We start from the raw sequence: 15,713 nt of genomic DNA on the forward strand, positions 1-15,713 counted from the left end.
TGAAGAGGAATGGAGTTGCACTCATCATCAAAAAGAACATTTCAAAATCTATCCTGAAGTACAACACTATAAGTGATAGGATAATATCCATATGCCTACAAGGAAGTCCAATTAATATGACTTATTATTCAAATTTACACAACAACCACTAAGGCCAAAGATAAAGAAATTAAAGATTTTTTACCAACTTCTGCAGTCTGAATTTGATCAGGATAGAGCGATAATTACTGGAGACTGTAAGATGAAAGTTGGAAACAAAGAAGGATTGGTAGTTGGAAAATATGACCATGGTGACAGAAACGATGCCAGAGACTGCATTATAGAATTCTGCAAGACCAACGACTTCATTGCAAATATCTTTTATCACCAACATAAGCGGCAACTATACACAGGGACCTCACCAGATGGAATACACAGGAATCAAATCAACTACATCTGTGGGAAGAGATAACAGAAAAGCTCAACATCAACAGTTAGAACAAGGCCGGGGGCCGACTGCGTAACAGGCCATCAATTGCCCATACGCGAGTTCAAGTTGAAAGTGAAGAAAATTAGAACAAGTCCACAAGAATCAAAGTACAACCTTGAGTAAATCCCACCTGTATTTAAAAACCATCTCAAGAATAGACTTGACGCGTTGAATACTAATGACTAAAGACCAGACCACTTGTGGAATGAAATCAAGGACGTCATACACGAAGAAAGCAAGAGGTCATTAAAGACAGGATAAGAAAGAAAAGTCCAAAATGGGTGTTAAGAAGAGACTCTGAAACTTGCTCTTGAACGTTAAGTGAAAGGAAACAAAAGGAAGAAACGATGGCGTAAACGAGGTGAACAGAAGATTTCAAAGGGCAGCAAGAGAAGACAAAGTAAAGTATTATAATGACGTGCAAAGAGCTGGAGATGGAAAACCAAAAGGGAAGAACATGCTCTGCATTTCTCAAGCTGAAAGAACTGAAGAAAAAATTTAAGCCTCGAGTTGCAACAGTGAAGGATGCTATGGGGAAAATATTAAACGACTCAGGAAGCACCAAAAAGATGGAAGGAATACATAGAGTCACTATACCAAAAAGAACTGATCAATATTCAACCATTTCAGGAGGTACCATATCAGCAGGAACCAATGGTACTGAAGGAAGAAGTCTAAGCTGCACTGAAGGCATTAGTGAAACACAAGGCTTGAAGAGGAATGATGCTGCATTCATCATCAAAAAGAACATTTCAACTGACATGTTTTAACAAACGGATACAGCACTGGAACTACATACACAGTCCTCTATGACCAAGAAATGTGGAAGACAGCTACCTGCCCAACCGACCGGAAGAGATCCATATTTATGCCTACTCCCAAGAAAGGTGATACCACTGAATATGGAAATTATCGAACAATATCATTTATATCACACGAAAGTAAAATTTTGCTGAAGATCATTCAAAAATGGCTGCAGCAGTATATCGCTAGGAAACTGTCAGAATTTCAAGCTGGATTCAGAAGAGGATGAAGAACCAGTGATATCACTGCTGATGTCAGACAGATCCTGGCTGAAAGCAGGGAATACCAGAAAGATGTTTACCTGTGTTTTATTGACTATGCAAAGGCATTTGACTCTGTGGATCAAAACAAATTGTGGATACCGTTGTGAAGAATGGGAAATCCAGAACACTTAATTGTGCTCATGAGGAACCCGTACATAAATCAAAAGGCAGTTGTTCGAATAGAACAAGAGGATAGTATGTGATTTAAAGTCAGGAAAGGTGTGCATCAGGGTTGTATCCTTTTACCATACCTATTCAATCTGTGTGCAGAGCAAACAATCCAAGAACCTGGACTATATGAAGAACGGGGCATCCGGATTGGAGGAAGACTCATTAACCTGCATTATGCAGATGACAAAACGTTTCTTGCTGAAAGTGGAGAGGACTTGAAGCACTTACTGATGAAGATCAAAGACCACGCCCTTCGGTATGGGGTACACCTCAACACAAAGAAATCAAAAATCCTCACAACTTGACCAACAAGCAACATCGTGGTAAATGGGGGAAAGACTGAAGTTGTCAAGGATTTCATCTTACTTGGGTCCACAATCAACACCCATGGAAGCAGCAGTCAAGAAATCAAAAGACGCGTTGCATTGGGCAAATGTGATGCAAGAGACCTCTCTAGAGTGCTGAAAAGCAAAAACGCCACCTTGAAGACTGAGGTGCACCTGACCCAAGCCATGGTGTTTTTAATCACCTTCTATGCATGTGAAAGCTGAACGATGAATAGAGGAGACCAAAGAAGAACTGACGCCTTTGAATTGTGGTGCTGGAGAAGAATACTGATTATACCATAGACTGCCAAAAGAACGAACAAATCTGTCTTGAAGAAGTACAACCAGAATGTTCCTTAGAAGCAAAGATAGCATGACAATATTTCACATTTTTTTTTTTTTGGACATATCATGAGGGATCAGTTCCTGGAGAAGGACATCATGCTTGGTAGAGGGTCAGCGAAAGAGAGGAAAACCCTCAATGAGATGGACTGACATAGCGGCTACAACAATGGGCTTAAGCATAACAATGATTGTGAGGATGGCTCAAGACCAGGCAGCATTTCGTTCTGTTGTACACAGGGTGGCTATCAGTCGGAACCCACTCAATGGCACCTAAAAACAACAACACCAGTTATAACCTGATAGAAGTTCTACAAAAAAATTTCCATTATATACCTCGAAATTGTTAGGAGTTAAACTGTGGATTCAGTGGGTTATAAGATCTGAAACAAGTATGTCTTACTGTTGACTGCCTTAGAGGTTGGAGAATGTGAGCAGTAAGAGGTGAAATACATATGTAAAAAATGATGTGGGGGTGAATTACATATGTAAAAAATGATGTGGGGGACATAGAGGTACCCATTCTCCCTGACTAAAGCCAATCCATGGCCATAGAATACTCAGAAAGATCCACTGCTTAAAATTTTCTCTCACGTTCCATCAAATAAAAATTCACTTGGTTAATAAGTGATCGATTTAAAGCGGCAAACACCATCTGGGATAATAAGTCCATTAAGGCAGTTACACCTTTTATAGACATGAAAAATTTATTTACACAGGCAACATATATAAGCGACATATTGGTAATAAACATATGAGCTAAAATTCAGCTCTGTCACTTAATATTTAAATTTTCCTGGGCAAATTATTTAATTTTGTGAATCTCAATGATCTCTGACAAACCTCACAGGATGGTGTAATGTTTAAAATGGGAACAGACGTTGAAGAAACTTTTCCCACTGACCTGGGAAGGATAACTATCATCTGTAATGTTGAGAAAAATGAGAGATGGGGAGCACAGGGGGAGTGAAGGAGTAAAGCTGTGGGTGAGGGTACAAGGGCAGAGAATCAAAGAAAGCCAAAAAGCCCAATGAGACCCTACATGTTTAGAGGCGAGCAAAGCAGAAGTTCTCAGAAGGAACCAGAGAAAGTGAAGATAAAGTTTCCTAGTCATGAACAAGTGGCAGCTTATATGTAAATAACAAAGTACTAAACGTGTGTGTTTCACGTTGAAACTTGCATATGTGTAATAGCGGGATTTAACTACAAATCCTAGAAGTTAGTAAGTTTTCTGTCTATTTGGAGGACTTTTAACTACAATAGTCAAGTTTTTAGACCCTCATTAGACCAGCTAATCTTCTACAGCCTTACTAAAAATAAAATTTTCCCAAACTTCTCGATAGTCTAATATACATTTGGGAATTAACTGTTATATCCAAAGCTTATCAAAATAGCAGTAATAACAACAAAAACAGGCTAGTACCCTAAGAAATAAATTTTGTTGTTAATATCCTCTCAACTCAGGATAATTAGAAGCTAATTTTGTCATATTTCAATGACTGAAATAACTTTTATTTGCCCAAATTGTTCCACCTTTTAATTTTGACAATAAGCTAAATTCAAAACCAACATCTGAATTTTGGCCAGGTGCTAAATTTAATAAGTACAAACAAAATCAAAGTCGAATTCATCTCTTATATTTTTAAATTCTGGAAGCTTAATAACAAGGTCCTGCAACTGCTTTATGAAACTATTCATTACAGGAATTACACTGGAATCGAGACGCAACAGTCCATTTAACCCAGAATTCCATATAAGGCAGTTCTACCCTAAAATTAATTCAGGACAGTTCATTTCTTTAAAGTATATTTCACTTATGTAGTAATACATGTGGCAATATTAAGTCATTATAATGCTATTTTAAGTCTGAAAATCATTAGAAAGAACTAGAATTCAGGAATTATAGGTTTTAATTTGATTTCTTACAAATTCCTTCTACATCTTCTTTCATCATTTACTCTACCTAGTCTGTCTGCAGGTCCCCCCCACCCCCCGCCCTTCTATAGTAGTGATAATCTTCTGAAAACAATGCTTTTATTATCTCTATTCCTAGAGACCTGTAAAAACTCCTTAATTGCAACCAAATTAAATATAAGCTATTTAGTATGGAATTCAAAGCCTTCCAAAACTGGTACCATCTCCTAATATTATTACCATAGTATGTAATCATTATCATACTAAACATGCCTCGCCTTCTTTATGAGCTACTAGGTACTTTAAATAAAGTTCCTACATTTTAAAACTGCGGCTATTTTTTAAGGTTCAGGTCAAATTCACTTGGCACAACTGCCATGTGCCAAGGACAGTTCTAGACTTTGGAGTCACAACAATGAGTAAGACATGGTTCCTGCCCTTAAAATGCTCCAGGTCCAGTGTGAAGCCTTTTCTACTACCTCTGTTGAAAGTGGAATTCCTCTTTTTAAAGTGATTAAAACTCTGAGTACTTAGCACTTATCTGGTAATAATTATATTAAAATACATACATATCTATTGTCAAGGAGCCCTGGTGGTGAAGTGGTTAAACTGCCTGGCTGCTAACTGCAAGGTTGGAGGCTCGAACACATCAGCAGTTCCACAGGAGAAAGATGTGGCAGTCTGTTTCCGTAAAGATTTACAGTCTTGGAAACCTGATGGGCAGTTCTACTCTGTCCTATACACAGGGTCACTGTGAGTTGGAATCAACTTCATGACGTGGGTATCTATTGCCGAAACAAGAATTTTAAGCTTTTTGGGGGCAAAAAGCGTGTCTATATTTCTTAACAACACTACTTTTTATAAAATAGGTGCTCAAATTATTTTGTTGATTGGAACGTTGGAGTGAAAAATTAAGAGTGTATACATTCTGTATCATGATAAAATTATCTGATCCCTCAGAAAAAGTACACGCAATGGACTTAAAGATTACAATACAACTGTTAGCATGAAGTTAGCAATTAGAGCCACACACAGAAGGCTAACCTTTAATAAACAGAGAGAACGGAAAAGGCTTTTCAAATAGCAAAGAGAAAGGACGGAAGTAAGAGAGAAAAAAAATGGAAAACATAAAATTTGAAATTCTTTTCTTTCATTCAAAAGAAGGGAAGAAATCACAGTTATTATAAATAAGTAGCTAAAATATAACTTATTCAAAAACAACTTAAGGACATATATATTTGTTGGGGACTCTGAAAAAGCAAAGCCACTAACCTCATTAATTCTTCCACTTTATCATCTACATCTAGGTCCTCTTCTGAGGCTTCAAAACTGTATGACCTCTGACCCATGCTGTTTGCATGATAGCGAGTTGGTGACATCTTTCCATTGTAGGTGGACAATCGCTCATTATTCTCTCTCCCATTCTGATTGGTAGTGCAAGGCTGTGGGGAGGTATCATAACTGTTGCTGGGTGATGGGGACATTCCCGAATGCTGGGTCTGTGTGGAAGCTGTAGCTGTGGAGGAAGATGCTGGAACATTGCTGGTACTATTCCCATACGAACCTCCTCCATAGCTGGACCTTCTTCCAAACTTGTCACTATGCTCTTGATCGAGACGTTCCAAAGTTTCCAAGGCATGGAGAATTTCATGTTTAGTCATTCCGGTACGCCGGAGGCGCTGAAGCAGATCTATCTGCTCTATGGTAAATCTGGGTTCATCTGTATAGTGAGACATGGTTTCCAGCAAACTAAAAAAAAAAAAAATCCCTTTATTTCAATATTATTACAGAGAATGTTCAGCAGAAAATTTATGTATTTCTACATATAAAGCTACACCAACGTCTTCACTGAAAATAATAAGGCATGTCACATGGTAAAATGATTTTTCCATGGCAAATGGATTGGTAAAGATATTGAGTTTATTAGCAGATGTACATTGTTGTTATGTGCCGTCGAGTCAGTTTTGACTCATAGTGACCCCATGTACAACAGAATGAAACACTGCCCAGTCCTGTGCCATCCTTACAATTACTGCTATGTTTAAGCCCGCTGTTGCAGCCACTGTGTCAATCCATCTCACTGAGAGTCTTCATGTTCTTTGCTGACATTAGTGATAATGTAAAACCCGATTTCATTTGACATGCAATTTACATTTTCCTCAATTTTGGTAAATATCTAAACCAATATTTCAGTTATGGCAATAACTCCAAAAACAACAGATTAGGTACATCCAGCACATTAAGTCTAGCAGGCTATGTGATAACTCACAAGTGTTTTTTCCATCTCAAACCTATTACTTTACATCAGAGTAGTAATGAAACACTGCTGAAAAAATAGCTTGTATTATTGTCCCTTACCAAACAAATACCAGCAAAACCTGAACTAGAAACTCGATAATTTCATTTAGTGAAAACAAATGATTTGCTAAATTAGCCCAAACAAACACTAAGAGAAGTACATAAATAACTTATTAAAGCACCCATTTCCTCAACTACTTAGCAAGTTCATAAGTATTTCACCTCTGTAATACATTCTCAATAATTATCCTGAGAAATGGATCTTTCACGGTTGTAGCCAAACTGAACTATTTAGTTTTCTTAGGAAATTGCTTCTAGTTTAACTAGCACAAGATACTACAGCACACCAAAAAATGTCTTTTTAGAGTGAATAACATTAAGAGGCTTGTCAGGTATAAAAATCCTCACAACTCAAAATCTTTTAATAAAACCTGACTTTCTTATTTAAGATTTTTAAAAAGTGACGACGTCTTTTATTTTTATAGTTCTAGTGTCAATATGATGCAGGGCATGCAGCGGGTTCTCCATACTGTTTACTGATTGAAATGGATGCTAAAGAATTTTCTCATCCCTTACTGCTCTGGACTAGTTCCCTTTAGCTTCTTCCTCCTTCCTCTTTGCTAAAAATTTATTGAACACTCACTTCTAGCCAAGCATTGGGTAAGAGCTCTGATAATGTAATCTCTTATAATTCTCACAACAGCCCTCTGTGGTAGATATTATTATTCATTTTATTTTAATTTAGATGGATTGATGGTTGAGGAACCTGAGGCTCACAGTAGCTTTGTATTTTGCAGAAAGCCTGAATAAGAATTAGAAAAAAGATTTAAGCCCAGATTTTACTGATTCTAAAAAGCATATCTCGTTCTGCTTTATACTATATGGTAGGATTTTTGGAATCGTATGATTTGAGGCATAGGCTATTTGTGCTGTTTTAGGTCCCCAGTTAAAATCACCTAGATAAAACCACTGTAATAATCGCTAGACTAGAGGTTCTAGTAACAGTTTTTTACATTTAAAACCTTTGCTCCAACCATAATTTATATTTACTTAATGAGGGTGAGAGCTATGGCTGCTAACCAAAAAGTTGGCAGTTTGAATCCACCAGCCACACCTTGGAAACTCCATGGGGTGGTCCTACTCTGTCCTATAGCGTCACTACGAAGTCAAAATCAACTCAACCGCAATGGGTTAATGAGGGCAAAAAGGTTTTCAGCTTTATTTTCTCCAAAATGGACAGCTAATTACTCAAAATAAATTTATTGTATAATACATCTCTTGCCCTCTGATCTGTAATGCCACCTTGACCATAAACAAAACCTTCATTTAAATACAGATTTACTTTTGGATTATTCTATTCCATTGGCTATTTTGTCTTGTAAATCCTTTAAAAAATAGGTGGGGTGCAATTTACAAATAAACGAAATTAAGTATATGCAGAAATGCTAATAAGCAAACATTCCTTAACATATTGACAACTAATTTAATTAATTTTTATCAGTGGTATAAAATAGAAAAAGTTATATAAAGAGATCTCATCGGTCTTTTAAAAGCTTTTATAGCCTAGATCTCATTTGCATGGCTTAAGAATTAAATAGCCTTTCCTGAAATACCAAATATTAACAGAGAAAAAGCACTTGATGGATGCAAAACTTAATGCATTTAATATGGTTCTAAGGGCTATAAGGAGCTTTCCAATTTTTTTTTAAAACAGGAAAGAACATTACAAAAAGTTCCTGGACTGCTCTCCAATACTTATAACGTAAATTATTCTCTTGAGGCACACAAACAATTTTTTAAAAATTGACTCTCCAATATAACAGTTAAAAAATATGATAGGTAAAAGTCAATAAATTTTTCTTTTGCTTATCACATTCAATGTTATTCCTATCCATTCCTAAGAAATGAAAACATAACCTGAATTTTGGCTAAGAGAGTGAAAGGATTTTTTAAAAAACAAAACATTAAAAACATTTTCTAAATGTGTTTAATGGATGTCAAAATAACTTTGACATCATAAAAATATTTGCAACCCACCACATGAACTACAGCCTCCACCAGCCTGAGCCCAGAAGAACTAGATGGTGCCCGATTACCACCACTGACAGCTCTGGCAACAGGGATCACAATAGAGGGTCCTGAACAGAGCAGGAGAAAAATGTAGAACAAATCCACACACACACACACACACACACACACGAGGAACATGCTTCTTGGTTCAATCAAGTATATGAAATCAAATGGGCAACACCTACCCAAAAGCAAAGAAGAAAAGGCAGGAAGGGACAAGAAAACTGGACGAATAGACACGGAGAACCCAGGGTACAAATAGAAAAGGGGAGAGCACTGACACATTGCAGGGATTGCAACCAATGTTACAAAACAATTTGTTGATAAATTTTTTTTTGAATGAAAAACTAATTTGCACTGTAAGCTTAACACAATAAAAATTTAAAAAATTGCAAATCATATATCTGAAATAGGACTATTATCTAGAATATATAAAGAACTCTAAAAACTTAACAATAAAATACAAACGACCCAATTAGAAAATGGAGAAATGATGTCAACAAACATTTCAAGGCCTAAAAAGAAATACTGCCCTTTTAAATAATGACTATTAAAAAGACTGGGACAATTTTGTTCGACAGTGGATGTCAACAAAATTAAGTACCCATGCCCTCTAAATAACCACATTTTAGTTTTACTTTAAGTAGAGTATCAAGATATAATAAAAATAGTTCATTTAGAGTTAGGGCATCAAGCAAAATTCGGGGATAATGTAAAATTAAATTTTTTAATAAGACGGGGTTTTCAATGAATCATATTTAATGTCCAAAATGAACACAGATCTTATTTGAGATGTTCTCCAATGACATTTATAACTTAAGCTGGCTTTTTACCTATTTACAACTTTTAAGTGGCTTTTTATCAAGGACGAAAAAGAAAAATAAGAAACTTTACATAGAAGAAAATGAACTTAAAAAGCACATCTTGATTATTACTATTTGCGGGACAACAAACTTGGTTTGCCCTTTTGTCTCTGGTTTCTCTCAAGGGACTTTTGTTTTATAAAACAGCCAGGCAACACTTAAAACATATATAGGTGAGTTGGGACTACCCAACTCATCACTTTGGCAACAGGCCTCAGAAAGGGAGGAGGCATGACCTCCTCCACCCTCTGAGCCTAACACTTGTTCACATAGTGTGTCATGTGGGCTTTGGCGTATAAAAATGGCTGGACGAAGGATCTCGGGATCCCTTGCTACAGTACTTCCTAAGGCCCTGCTATATCCTTGCCCATTTTGCTGTTTTGTTATGTGGAAGAATAAATTTCTCTTTATGCTCGTCCTCATTCAAATTAGATGTCTATGCCTTACACCAAGGGAGGCCCCTAGTACAGAGATATATCTAAAGCAATAAGAGCCACAGCTGTTTGAATGGAATATGTGATCACTATAGAGCAGAATGATAAGGACACAGCAAGAAGGACCAAATCATGCATGTGGCACTGAAAGAACAGTATTTTACTGAGAAAATGCCAGGATTAGAAGCACCCTTGGATATATAGAATAATATTCCAGTGTGTATTAACATACACGAAGGCATCCATTCTGTAATCTACAAATTTTATTTCTGACAATTCACCTAGTTCAAGCACATATTCATGGAATTATGGCAGTAAATGACCTACAAAGGTAATCTAAATCCATGATACCAGTCATTCTTTTATAACAAAAAAAAGGTAACACATAAGTAAGAATGGAATTAATTTTCTTAAGTGGCACAGGGCTTGTTCACAGCGTAAGGAATATCTATCACTTTAAATTACTAATCTGAATGCAAACTCAGGCCAACAAACTGAAAATTATGTGAGAAGAATTTCTACACTGCAGTAACACAGGCAATGTTTAAAGCATAAAAGGTTACATTCAGAAACAAAGGTATAGTGCATAAACTGATGTTCTAAAAGATCATACTATAAGATTGTTTTAAGTAAACCTATTATACCACAAATGTTATCACTTCTTGAATATGTACGTAAGGCACGGGAATAAGGCATGGGGTTCAAGCACACTTTCTTAAACCAAATCCCATAAACGTGTGAAGCAAAGGTTAACATATTCACAAATAATTAACCTTGAAATCACATGGGCAAAGAGGAGATTATTACATTACTTGTAAAGCATCAACAGTTAATAAAATTTTACTGGATAACAAAGCTTTTTCCTCAACTTGATTCTGATGGCTTTATCTTTTATCTACAGTGACTAGGCAAAATAAGTTAGTTTCATTTTGCATACATGGCATTTACTGTATGTTAATCTAATACATCCTGGAATCAGTCATAATATTCACCAAAAGTATACTCCGCCCCTTATTACTATCTATAGCACATTGCTCTCTTTCTCAATTATTACTACTATCGAAGAATTGACAGTCTTAAAAGTAAGAAAATGACAAGAGGTGAGATTAAGTAAGAAATGAAGATTTACCAGGGACTAAGCTTGCTGGTGGTGTACTGGTTAAGTGCTATGGCTGCTAACCAAAAGGTCGGCAGTTCGAATCCACCAGGCGCTCCTTGGAAACTCTACGGAGCAGTTCTACTCTGTCCTATAGGGTCACTATGAGTCAGAATCAACTCGACAGCAGTGGGTGTGTGGTGAAAATGATTCTATAACTCAAACCAGCAGGAGAGGTGACTAATACATAAAAACAGAGGCTATCATTGTAGATGATGGTATAAAAATGTTCTTTTCATACTAAAAGAACTTTAAGAAGAGTGGAATTATGTTCTAATACATGTCAATAACAATTAAGATTGAGGGTTTTTAAAAATTGTACATTGGTAGCCACCTTATGCACATATGGGAAAAAAATTCAAGTAAGAACGTGTATGTTTATAGGAGGAAATACAAGTTAGGACTGAACTCAAATAACTGGAGATCATTAAGAAAAAACAATTATTTGACTAATATTTAATGACTACCTACTATATGCCAGGCTCTGTACAGGGCGCATAACATTCAACAGGAACAAATCAGGCAAAAATTTCTGATCTCAAGCTGCTTACATGCTAATGGCTATTGGGAAAGGCAATTAGTAAATAAATAGGAAAAAGGAAAACTAAGGCTATATGCAGTTCACATTTTCTGGGCCTACTCCAGGGGCTTCACTAGATCAGAGTCATTGAAAGGGAAAGAAAAACTTTAATGGAAAAACCTAAATAATAAGGAAAACTCATCTTAATGTCTACTTACTGGATTATGGAACTGTCAACCCAAACGGAAGGGATTTAATCAAAGCCTAGACTGTACCAAATTTTAGAAAATACTTATGCTAAAGGCACTCTGCATTAGACTTTAAAGATGCACTTAATGAGCTAATAGGTAATTTATCTTCTCTAATATCTGAAATTCCTGGAATACTTTCATTCAGAGGCCTATTTAATATGAACTGGTGGTTACAGTTCATATTCTAGCACAAAAACATTTTTACAATAATACCACCATCTCAATTTCTATTTTTTTGCCTGACTCCCAAGAAAGGCTAGCAACTACATTAGCAAATAGGCTTAACTATATTATTATCCCCCGTGGTTAAAAGGAAATGGCTAAGGTGCTAGGAGTTTGCACACAAATAGCAGCATTAAGGTAACAAGTTCAATATTCTAGTTGTCACAAGAAACCAAACACTACTTCTCTCGATTAACCACCTATTTCACAACCTTCTAGGCTATTTCAGCAGTTTAAAATAATAAGTAATTTTATGTTCAATTGAAAATTAATGTCAGATTTTAAAGCTGGAAACAGAATGGTAAAAGAAAAGGTTGATAGATTTGAAAATTCATTCCTCATCACTATTATGCTTGTTCACCTTAATGTCAAATTTAAGTTTTTCTAAAATATTATTTTGAATCTACAAATGTCTGCTGTAAAATTTGCATCATAATCATATTGATTTTTTAGCTTTAATAAAACAACCAAGAAGACAAAAATTAAGAGAAGGATTAGGTACTTACAGCACTGGAAAGGAACTGAGCATACTTTACATGAGGCGAATCAATAACCTTTCCAGAGATGGTCAGCGATATTTACCATTCTGTAGAATAAAGACAGAAAATTTAGAAATATTTATGTTAATCATGTATTGAATAAAAATTTAATTTTATAATTTAAGGATATTAATAGCTAATATTAGCTAATCATGTTTTTAAAATTACTGAATATACATCATTTATAGTTCATAAATATTTGTTTGGAGCAAAATTTAAAAAGACAGAAAAACGCCATTGACAGCTTTCCAAGTTATTCACTTGGGAGAAGTAATGAATATCATACCCTGAGGTTTTATCTGTTACCCGACACCCCATAGGGAACCAGATCTAAACATAAAAAAAAAAAAAACGCAGTACAGTATAAACTACAGTGACATTTGGATAACTTTTCGATAATAATATCTGCGTATTTATGTAAAATCCTACAAACAAATGACACCCCCAGCGTGACTATGGCTAAAAAAAAAAAAAAGTCTTGAGCTGGGGTAAACTCTGAGGTGTAGTTTCAAGTACATTATTTACTTTACCACTAGCATAATCTTCAGTGAATTAGAACTTCTCTAAGTCTCACTTTCCTAAACTATAAAGCAGGAATAAGGGATAACTACTTCAAAGAGCTACTATAGAGGTAAAAAAAAATTTTTGTTTTAATGGGGGTGATGAGGCACTCTATCAAATGGTGAGGGGCTATAATTACCAATTTTAAAAAGATATGAATACTTATGTTGCATTTAGATTTTTGAACACAGCATAAATTAATAACGGAAGGAGTCTAGTACTACTACTTCTATCTTCTGATTTGCGTTTATGGTTTAGTCAAGATTCAGGCCCCTTTCAATTCAGACAGACCTTAAAACAAAATAAAAAATGTTATCTACTATTCATGGTTTAGGAGCTAAAGATCATGTATTACCAACTACACCTGTTAGCAGTTTCAAAACATAATCTACAGAGGCAACTAATAATGCTAAATTAAGATTATAAATTAGACAAAAGTTAAAAATGTTGATGTCAAAAACTCTGACATTAAAATATACATTCAGCACTGAATTATACTAAGCCAGACCAAAGCATCTAACAGTAACTAATATATATGCAAAATGAACAGGTTAAAGTTAGAAACATTTCATATTTGCATATCCTAAATTGTATCTTAAATGAAGTTCCTGTTGTAGTTAATTTTCTTGCTGACTTAAATGCCTGTCATGAAAGAGGAGATGTAAAGTACAAAGAAAATCTAATGAAAATGTTTCTTATTACATTTTCTAGGCAAAACAACACCATCAAGCCATAAAATGATTATCAGTCAATATACATTTTCAACTCTCTGCTCAAATTCGGTTAAAATATACTAAGTATCTACTTGTCCCGGTCTAGGCACAAGGTCAGCATTAAAGGAACTCTTGATACTAAACTGAAGGGTTGGGAGTGCAGACAAAAATTACGCACACATACACACCCAAAATACAAGGTCTATGAGAGTAACAATTTAGAAATTAACTAAGTAGGGAGATCTGGAAAGACTTCTTAGAGTGAGATCTAAGCTGTTATCTGAGGATCAGAACAGGACCCAGCAAACCAAGGTGCGGAGGGAGGTGAGAATTAACGGAGGAACGATTCCAGGGAGACAGAATAGTTAAAGGAGATTATGAGGTTTAGGGAATAACAAGTAGACCTTGTTGTTAGCCTTTAACAAAGTGGCTAGAAAGGGAGGACTTCTACAATTTACGGAGGGTCTGTAAGTGCCTGGTAGTGAATCCTGACCTTTATTCCATAAGCGTGAGGACCATACTACAACTGAATCAGGGAATCTAGGAAGCAATCATCAAAAACCCTCATTTTACAGATCAGGAAACTAAGATTAAGTCACTGATTCAGATTTGTATCACTGCAAATCACTGAATATATGTCATTAATATTTCAGCTATAAATGGCTTAAAATATTTTATGAAAATAAAATGCTCTAAGAACAGAAGACCAAGCAAGCAAAGGGGTATGATTCTCTACTCTCAGGCTCAATTTCACAGAGCTCTCAAAGTTAAGAGATTTTTAAAAACTTATTTTTTAAAAAAGAGTCTAAGAACTATATAAAAATATATATTAAAAGGTGTCTGCAATAAAAGTCTATTTATTCTGGATCACATTCAAACACCCAGCTATAAAAAAACAAGTAACCTACCAAAAGAAAAAGAACTGGACTTCTCATCATACTTCTCATCTGTAGTACTTAAAAGAGAGCTGAGTAATATTTACATACAATTGACTGAGAGAAAGAATTTTATACCAACAAAGATTACATCCTGGCATATGAAAAATAATTACAAATATGCAAAAATTCAAAGTATATTTTTTCATGTACCCCAACTGAGAAAAATAATTGAGAAAAGGCTCTAAGAAAAAATAAACTAGAATACTGACCTGGTGACAAGAAAGATTAAGAGAAAGGGTAATATTGTAAGCAACTAAACCTGCAGTTTATATCATATAATATCCATTTAGATAATAACCAGAATGTCTAGGAATGTATAACTTAAATGCTAAATAAGGACTTCTGAAACATGACTTTACCACAAGAAAATTTTAATGTATTTCTATACAAGATGTACAAAACTATCTGTCCAAAGTGTAAGAGTTGTAGGCAGGTTAAATGGAGGTAGCTAGAAGTATTGCCAAGTTCTCACTGGGAAGAAGGATATACGAGAAAAAAGAAGTGAAGCAGAAAATAAAAATACTCAAAGCCTCATCTTATCAAGAGAAAAAAAAAATGAGCACCTTTATGGGGAAAAGACTATTTTGTTTCCAAGTTAACTGCAATCAAGGTGTGATTTTAAGGTCAATAGCACTTAGCAGGAAAAAGAGAAGATCACACAATTATAAAATATAGTTTATGACCAAGATATAAGAGTTACAAACTAGTATATATCAGGAAAAAAACAGGTAATGAAGGAAAATTTATTTGAATAAGAACAATTCTATGAAAAATCCCAACACAGTGAGTTATTTCAGTATACTCAGGACAGGCAAATACCGTTGGAAAAAAGAAAAAAAAACTGAATTTAATAATTTAT

At 35.2% G+C, this 15,713-nt stretch overlaps 1 protein-coding gene across 8 annotated transcripts in view; it reads right to left on the reverse strand.

Moving 5' to 3' along the window:
• HMBOX1 (homeobox containing 1) overlaps positions 1-15,713 on the reverse strand; it is a 298,479-nt gene that overhangs the window by 148,656 nt on the left and 134,110 nt on the right. For all 8 annotated transcript variants that reach the window (XR_010318531.1, XM_064271916.1, XM_064271913.1 and 5 more), the window contains exons 2-3: positions 12,610-12,689; positions 5,562-6,038 (exon numbers count right to left, since the gene is read on the reverse strand). Coding sequence is in view for 7 of the 8 variants with exons in the window: in XM_064271916.1 (XP_064127986.1) it covers positions 5,562-6,038; positions 12,610-12,632 (500 nt within the window). In the remaining variant the exon portion in view is untranslated. The remainder of the gene's footprint in view (positions 1-5,561; positions 6,039-12,609; positions 12,690-15,713) is intronic.

Source organism: Loxodonta africana, chromosome 19 (genome assembly GCF_030014295.1).
Source record: "Loxodonta africana isolate mLoxAfr1 chromosome 19, mLoxAfr1.hap2, whole genome shotgun sequence".
NCBI classification, from domain to species: Eukaryota; Metazoa; Chordata; class Mammalia; order Proboscidea; family Elephantidae; genus Loxodonta; species Loxodonta africana.